At 26.1% G+C, this 8,712-nt stretch overlaps 1 protein-coding gene and 1 long non-coding RNA gene across 2 annotated transcripts in view; both read left to right on the forward strand.

Annotated features, from left to right (window-relative positions):
• The first annotated feature begins 1,316 nt into the window (after positions 1-1,316).
• On the forward strand, positions 1,317-7,121 carry LOC111619208. The gene is made up of 3 exons (XR_002755706.1): positions 1,317-1,502; positions 6,336-6,490; positions 6,829-7,121. It is a non-coding gene; the product is annotated as an uncharacterized LOC111619208 (long non-coding RNA).
• Positions 7,122-7,507: 386 nt separating this feature from the next.
• Positions 7,508-8,712, forward strand: part of LOC111619207 (neuroglobin-like) — a 3,609-nt gene continuing 2,404 nt past the window's right edge. Inside the window, exon 1 of the mRNA XM_023360897.1 lies at positions 7,508-7,865. Coding sequence (XP_023216665.1) covers positions 7,711-7,865 — 155 coding nt within the window. The 5' untranslated portion in view covers positions 7,508-7,710. The remainder of the gene's footprint in view (positions 7,866-8,712) is intronic.

The raw sequence follows: 8,712 nt of genomic DNA on the forward strand, positions 1-8,712 counted from the left end.
TTTTTATATATTAATTATGATTATTTTTATTAAATTTTATTATTTAGAAATTATAATACACTCTTTTTTAATGTCGTTTAAATTTTTGTAATATGCTGAAAGCATCGATAAGGTAAGTTAGCCGGGATTTTCTTCACTATTGGAAGCCTTAAGCCGATTTTTCTATTTCTTCAATTAATTTTTATTAAATTAAAAGTATTACTAAAGTAAAAAACATTAAAATAAAACTTAATTGAAAGAAAGGCAATGATTGTCGCAAGTTCCTCCTACTTTTATATCTTCAACCAATTAGTTTAGTTGTCGGTATCTTTGATAAAAAAAAAATTTTTTTAAAGCGATTTATCTTTTATATTTAATGAAGGACCGAATATGTTTGATGTAATTTTTATTTAATTTTCTTGTAGGAATTTACTTAATTTTTTTTTGTTATTTATTTACTAAATTCTTTATTTATATATAAGAAACTTTTAAATAGTTTTTATATTTGTTATACTTATTAATGTTTTATTTTCAGGATTACACAACACATTTTCGACATTAATATTGAATAATAGTAAGTATTTTTTGTATATTTTTATAAATGTTAGTAAATATTTTAACAAAAGAAGTAAATATTTTAATAAAAAAGTAAGTAAAAATAAGATTTAATAGATAAAAATGCTAATAACTTTAAACTTTTCTATATCCTTCCCCTACTTTAAAGTGCAAAAGCATCGGTTTTCTCCTTTAAAACATCGAAAAACCTTCAGGAAAATCTATAACGAACGTAAATTGCAAGATAACACCACTGAACATTGGTAATTGATCGTGGCCTGACCAACGAGGAATTTTTCGGATTTTCTTTACGTATCTAACACCTAAATAAGGGTGAATTTGCTATACAAAGTCTCCCTTAAGGAATGAATGCCCCCTTGGCATATTTCCCATGTGTTGTTTTGCCTTATTTTATCGATCCGATGCAGTTATAAATTGTAAACTATTGTCAAAGTTTACTGATTTATGTGTACTTTTTAAAAACGTCACCCATTTTAAAATCCTACACACAGGCCTGTCCATACATAAGAAAAGAAATGATAATACACGAGAGAAATGTTCAAGTGTGACGTTTCTCAAGCGATCTTTCTAAGTGGAGTTGAAAATTACATACATTTATAACCTAGGAGAAGTGTTATTACCTGAAAAACAAACACAAAAAAAAACTTACAAAATGATACTTCAATATATTTACAATATATAGGCCTATATATATATATAGAAACTTGCAGCAGGAAAATTGTAATTTTGTAAAAGTACTTTCTCACTTCAAGGTCATAGAAGATGACAGTTCATCTTGACAGTTAATCGGTGGATGAGGAGGGAAGAGAAATGAAGAGAAGCGCATGCCCAGTTTGTTTGATTGATCTACAACCGTGGAGCACCTCCCGTTCGCACTTATTTAGTGCAAGCTATGATTGAGAATGTATTATTTCTCCTATCCTTCCATTAAACTTAAGTAATTAAAGGTAAGCCAATCATATTAATTAAATAATAAACTTAACTTCCGACGTTTACGTCATTAAATCTTATAAAACGTAAACAATTGATGAGTTAAGAAAGTTTAAAAATATTGTTTTTTTTTTTTCTTTTTATGTTAAAAATTTATTTATTCCTCGTAGTTTTAAAGCTTAAAATAATTAATTGAATTTTTTTATCGCATAAATTATTATGTAAAGTTTTTTTTTAACTGATAGCTTTCTCTTTTGTTCGGGGAATTTGTGACAACCGTTCCTGAACTCTTCTGATAAGTCCAATTTGTTCAATGAGTGTCAGTTCCTGAATTTCTGATCGATAAGACAGCCATAATGTGAATTTATAAAGGTCAGATCATTATTTTATTATATTTATTTGGTAAATAAAATTTTTATGTTTTTACAAGTAAAGAAGTAAAGTGCTCAAAGTTGCTTTCTGTATCCGATTCAGCTAATCCAAATTTTATCAATATTTTATTAACGTGGCATAACTGGGATGTTGTATGAATAGGTGCAAAATTAATATATTTAATAAGGGTAGAGCTATATAAGGCTATTAAAATCCTATCATCAAATCTGCTCATTACAAGCTATAACTCAATCTTCTTGAGAAATTGGGAATAGTTTGCTTTATTCCTTTGTGACGACGCGATACATGGGCGATCTGCCGAGGGGTAATGCCTCCCAAGAGGTCTTTTATGGGAATGTGGCCCCAATTTAGGTGTTACTAACGTGAAAAAAACCAAGAAAACTTCATCAGCCGTTGTGAATTGCGAATCCACGACCATCCACTTGGTTATTAGTGGGCGAAATTGAAGATAAAACTGTAGCCAAAACTATTTATGAGTATTTATGAAAACCATCATAAATTTAATCCCTAAATTTAAGAAATCTCTTAGAAAACCATCATAAATTGATTCACTTCAAGATTTGAACCTAGATCCTTCAGGAAACTATCTTAAGGTGTTACTATCCAATTGCTTCCATTGTGGACCTGGTCGAACCCACGATGGGTGCAGGAAAAACATCCATCTGAGTGTCTACAAGGCAAAAACAGTTAAAAATACAATAAAACTTACATAATCTTTTTTTGCATTCGTTCTTCTTCCTCTTGAATACTCCAAAAAGTTGATCGCTATACAAACAATTGATAAATTAATATGTATACAATTTTTCTCACATTTTACTTTGTTAATTCAACCAATTCACTTACACATAACTAAAAAAATATAAAATGATGCCACTATCATCATCACACTACCACTTTGTATCTACGTATCGCTGTAATGTGTTAATCGACAAATGTATATGTCTTGGCAACACTTTTAGTTTGATTAAAATACGACTTAGACATATCCTGGCAGCACTTCAATTTTATATAATGCCTCCAGTTCTAAGTGTTGGAGCCGCCATATCTTGGCAACGGTTAATTTTATCGATTAAATTCTCGTTCTTGTGTTTTTGGTCTACCGATTCTAACATTTGATATCAGCTTAATAGCTATAATTACAATAATTACGTGTAAATAATATCAAATTGAATAGTAAATATCATAAATTATGAAGAAACTACTTATAGATAAGAATATATTAATTTTTTTCCAATAGAAAATAGAAGGTAAAGTATTGTTATCTGATAATTTCAAACTTTATTTGATGGTATCCACCAGTGGCTAATTGGGTAAAACCACTGAATACTGGTCATGGGTTCGCGCCTAACTAACAGGATAGTTTTTCTTTGCGTGCCTCATACTTGAATAGAAGTAAGTTTCCTATAGAAAAGTACTCCAGGATGACATACCCCTCTGGCAGATCGNAGGAATGATTTTATCCCAAAAGAACGAAGGTCAAACAGCGCGTGTATATATTATATTAAAGTAAAGTATCTTTCTGTTTGTCGTAAAAACCCTTTCCTTGTATGTACTAAATTAAAGTATAACGTGTCATCACCTTTAATATATCAATACGCTCGCTTGAATCCATTAAATCTACATTACCTTTGACAGTTAGATAATTGAAGTAAAAGTACCGTACCAGAAAGATATTTTTCTCTAGAAAACACAAGAAATAACAGTTATAAATTGGTAAAAATTTTACATAATTATTCTAGAGTTTTAAAAAAAAAATCACTATAATAATTTATTATTATTCTATATACGTGTAAATTATGTTAGAACTTTTAAAACTTTAATTTAAATAAATTTAAATATAGGCTACTTTTTTAAGCTTAAAATTAGTAACGAAATAATTGCAACGAATGTAAATATTTTAAAAATAAATTCATATTTAGGTAAAAGCCATAACAAATTATGAAAGGATCAAAATTATATCTTATATATTTTTTTTAATCAAATCTACTTGATTCTTCCATTTCCTGAACAAACTTATCTTCATTTCCTAAATAAAACTATCACAAATTTTCCTTTTTACTTACAGTTATCACGTATTAGAAGTAAACTTCTTAACTGTTTATCTCATTTCCCCCCCCCTATTTTCCTTTATCTTTATTCTCACGTATTATTTTTTATAGATCAATCTTCGTAATTTTAATGCTAAATTTTATCAAATTTATATGAAATATCAGTCAATTATTAAATCAAGCAGTTGTTCCACATCGATTTTTAACTGTTCCAGCTCTTAAATTGTCATTTTTCAATACAAGTCGACCCCCCTATAACACTGTTGATTTTTCCGTTTTATATGAATTCCATGTTGTACGAGTCACCTAGATTTTACAAACACATGTGCCGGGCTGTGAACGGCTCACGTATTTTAAAATCTAAGTGACTCGTACAACATGGAATTCATATAAAACGGAAAAATCAACAGTGTTATAGGGGGGTCAACTAATTATTTTTCTATTGATATTGTATAGCAATACTATCTTCATCGCTTGATCATGTGTTTCAGCAGTGTAATTCACTCGAAATATAGTAATAATTGCAAACATTATCAGAAAACAATAAATACTATTGTGAAATATTGCTACAGAATACTAGCAGGTGGGAACAGGCTGATTATTGGATGGTTGTAATACAGTTAACGATTATTTGATAGGAAGTACAATTAAAGGTTAATTTACTTGATGAGAAACAATGTTAAAGGTCAATTGATTTATGAAAAATAATGTTAAAGGCTACTAAAATAAAAGATAAAGAACATTAAAGGCTATTTGACTAATTAAAAACAATGCTAAAGACTAGTTAGAGGACAATGTTAGAGGCTTCTTGTATGTAGGAAAAAATATTAGATTACTTAAATTAATAAGAAAGAACACTAAATTGATAGAAAACATTGCTAAAATTATTTGATTTAATGGAAAATATTGTTAAAACTAATGATTATTGAGAAATAATTTACAAGATTATTAATGAATTATAAGATTTCGCATTTCAGATGATCGTATTGTAAAATTTGCTACTCTATATCTTTAATCAATAGTCATTTACATTAACAACATAATCGCATTGAATACTGAGACTGATACAGTCAAACCTATTAACAACGGCCATTAACAGAAGCATAAAAATGTCCGGTTGTTGGAGGTTCGATTGTGTAAACTAATAAAAATTCGACTTAAAAATAACAAATACAATTATATTCTAGAAAGAATTATAACTAAATTTATTCATTTTAATATATTTATATAAAGTCTTAATTTTTAACCTTGCTTTTATTTTTATCCTTGGTTTTTATGCTATAATTATTAATTATCCTTGGTTTTAAGCCTTAATTTTTATCCACAATTAACCTTAATTTTTTTTTTACCTTTGGATTTTAAGTCTTGGTTTTAACCTTTGGTTTTAAGTCTTGGTTTTTATCTTTGGTTTTAAGTCTTGGTTTTTATCTTTGGTTTTAAGTCTTGGTTTTAACCTTTGGTTTTAAGTCTTGGTTTTTATCCTTGGTTTTAACCTTTGGTTTTAAGTCTTGGTTTTTATCCTTGGTTTTAACCTTTGGTTTTAAGTCTTGGTTTTTATCCTTGGTTTTAACCTTTGGTTTTAAGTCTTGGTTTTTATCCTTGGTTTTAACCTTTGGTTTTAAGTCTTGGTTTTTATCCTTGGTTTNGTAGTATTCCACTTCTACATCTTCCTTACTATTGTTCAGTAATATATTCAAATCTTATAATTAAGTTCTCATTCTAAATAAGACTTTGCTCTTACTTTTAATACTTCTAACTAGCAGTTTTTGGGTATAAGTACAGTACATTAAAAAAAATATATAGGCCTATATATAAAGCCAAATTTCAAATTATTCTGCATTAATTAAAATTTAAATTAATTTGAATTTATTAATAATTTCTAAAATATTTCATAAATATTAAAATATTTATTTATTTTTATTACTTATATATAATAAATAATAAGTTTAATTGCTTATTTTTTAAATTAATCAATAAGACTACGATAATTTTTAAAAAATAAACCAATTAAATTTAAATATTTAAACAGCCAATGATTCATTAAACATATTTCTACGTCATCGAAGAAATAACAAATAAAGTTTCGATTTCGTTTTTAAATCTAACCAATAAAACCGAACGAATCTCGAACACATCCAATAAAACTTTACAATTTCTTACGTCTGTAAATATCCAATAATTTTTTTTCTTTTTAATTTACGTCACAACGTATTAACAAATAAAGTTTAAATTCTATTTAAAATTTAACCAATAAACTTGAATTAGAATTCAAAATAAACCAATTAAACTGTTCCGATTTTTTAAATGAACCAATGAAGCTAATAGTGAGAGTAATATACTTAAAATGCAAAAAATATTCATTAAAATCGATTTTAATTAATTAATTTCGACTGATTAATTGTCAATTAGATGGGTTGTAACGTTGGACGTCAAACAGTGCTTAAAGGAAAAACCGAAGAACAATTATTAGCAAATTTAACTTCTCGACAAATAGAACTTGTTACAGAAACTTGGCAAATTGTATCTCAAGACATGGCGAATGTAGGAGTTATAATATTTCAAAGGTAAATATTTAAAAAATATATATAAAATTAAAATTCTATTTTTATACTATTTCTGAATAATTTATTATCTGTAAATTTTCTATAAAATATTCTATTAAATTTTTTCCCCTCTAATTGTGTCATAAACATCGAAATTCTTACTGCAAGTGAGGTAATGAGAAAATTTTTAATTAAATTTCTAAAATATTAAGAAAAAAAACGTGGATTTAATTATATTTGCGTTTGGATAATTAACCAACAATATTTCAAAAATTTTAAATTTATTAATTTAATCTCTCATCAAAGAAAAAAAAAAGTAATTCGATAATTATCCAATTAATTCAATTTTTATATTTCAGAAATAACGTCGTAGAACATTCATCCAATAAAACGCTTTAATTTCAAATTTTCAAATATCTCGTATCGTTAATTAACCAATTAAACAACGTTAAATTTAAAATTAACCAATTACCTCGTCGATTGAAATTTTTTAAAAATTTTAACTATTGCGTAATTGAGAAATTAACCAATTAAACGCGGATACGATTTAAAAACGACCAATCAAGATTAAAAATGAGAAATTAACCAATTAAACGCGAATACGATTTAAAAACGACCAATCAAGATTAAAAATGATTGAAAATTGTCCAATTTCCGTGTTTTTTCATCGTATTTTACTACGAAATAATTATTATAAACATTTATGAATAGAGAAAACACGTTGCCATGGAAATTTCTTAAAGAAAGGTGAATAAAAATTGCATCAATAAATAATTTTACCCTTTTAAAAATGTATAGATCACGCGTAAAATATATATAATTTTTAAAAAATAAACCAATTAAATTTAAATATTTAAACAGCCAATGATTCATTAAACATATTTCTACGTCATCGAAGAAATAACAAATAAAGTTTCGATTTCGTTTTTAAATCTAACCAATAAAACCGAACGAATCTCGAACACATCCAATAAAACTTTACAATTTCTTACGTCTGTAAATATCCAATAATTTTTTTTCTTTTTAATTTACGTCACAACGTATTAACAAATAAAGTTTAAATTCTATTTAAAATTTAACCAATAAACTTGAATTAGAATTCAAAATAAACCAATTAAACTGTTCCGATTTTTTAAATGAACCAATGAAGCTAATAGTGAGAGTAATATACTTAAAATGCAAAAAATATTCATTAAAATCGATTTTAATTAATTAATTTCGACTGATTAATTGTCAATTAGATGGGTTGTAACGTTGGACGTCAAACAGTGCTTAAAGGAAAAACCGAAGAACAATTATTAGCAAATTTAACTTCTCGACAAATAGAACTTGTTACAGAAACTTGGCAAATTGTATCTCAAGACATGGCGAATGTAGGAGTTATAATATTTCAAAGGTAAATATTTAAAAAATATATATAAAATTAAAATTCTATTTTTATACTATTTCTGAATAATTTATTATCTGTAAATTTTCTATAAAATATTCTATTAAATTTTTTCCCCTCTAATTGTGTCATAAACATCGAAATTCTTACTGCAAGTGAGGTAATGAGAAAATTTTTAATTAAATTTCTAAAATATTAAGAAAAAAAACGTGGATTTAATTATATTTGCGTTTGGATAATTAACCAACAATATTTCAAAAATTTTAAATTTATTAATTTAATCTCTCATCAAAGAAAAAAAAAAGTAATTCGATAATTATCCAATTAATTCAATTTTTATATTTCAGAAATAACGTCGTAGAACATTCATCCAATAAAACGCTTTAATTTCAAATTTTCAAATATCTCGTATCGTTAATTAACCAATTAAACAACGTTAAATTTAAAATTAACCAATTACCTCGTCGATTGAAATTTTTTAAAAATTTTAACTATTGCGTAATTGAGAAATTAACCAATTAAACGCGGATACGATTTAAAAACGACCAATCAAGATTAAAAATGAGAAATTAACCAATTAAACGCGAATACGATTTAAAAACGACCAATCAAGATTAAAAATGATTGAAAATTGTCCAATTTCCGTGTTTTTTCATCGTATTTTACTACGAAATAATTATTATAAACATTTATGAATAGAGAAAACACGTTGCCATGGAAATTTCTTAAAGAAAGGTGAATAAAAATTGCATCAATAAATAATTTTACCCTTTTAAAAATGTATAGATCACGCGTAAAATATATATAATTTTTAAAAATTTAATAATAGAAGGAAATATTTATTTATTAATATATA

The sequence above is a fragment of the Centruroides sculpturatus genome, unplaced genomic scaffold (genome assembly GCF_000671375.1).
Source record: "Centruroides sculpturatus isolate CEXI.00-Female unplaced genomic scaffold, Cexi_2.0 scaffold114, whole genome shotgun sequence".
Taxonomy (NCBI): Eukaryota; Metazoa; Arthropoda; class Arachnida; order Scorpiones; family Buthidae; genus Centruroides; species Centruroides sculpturatus.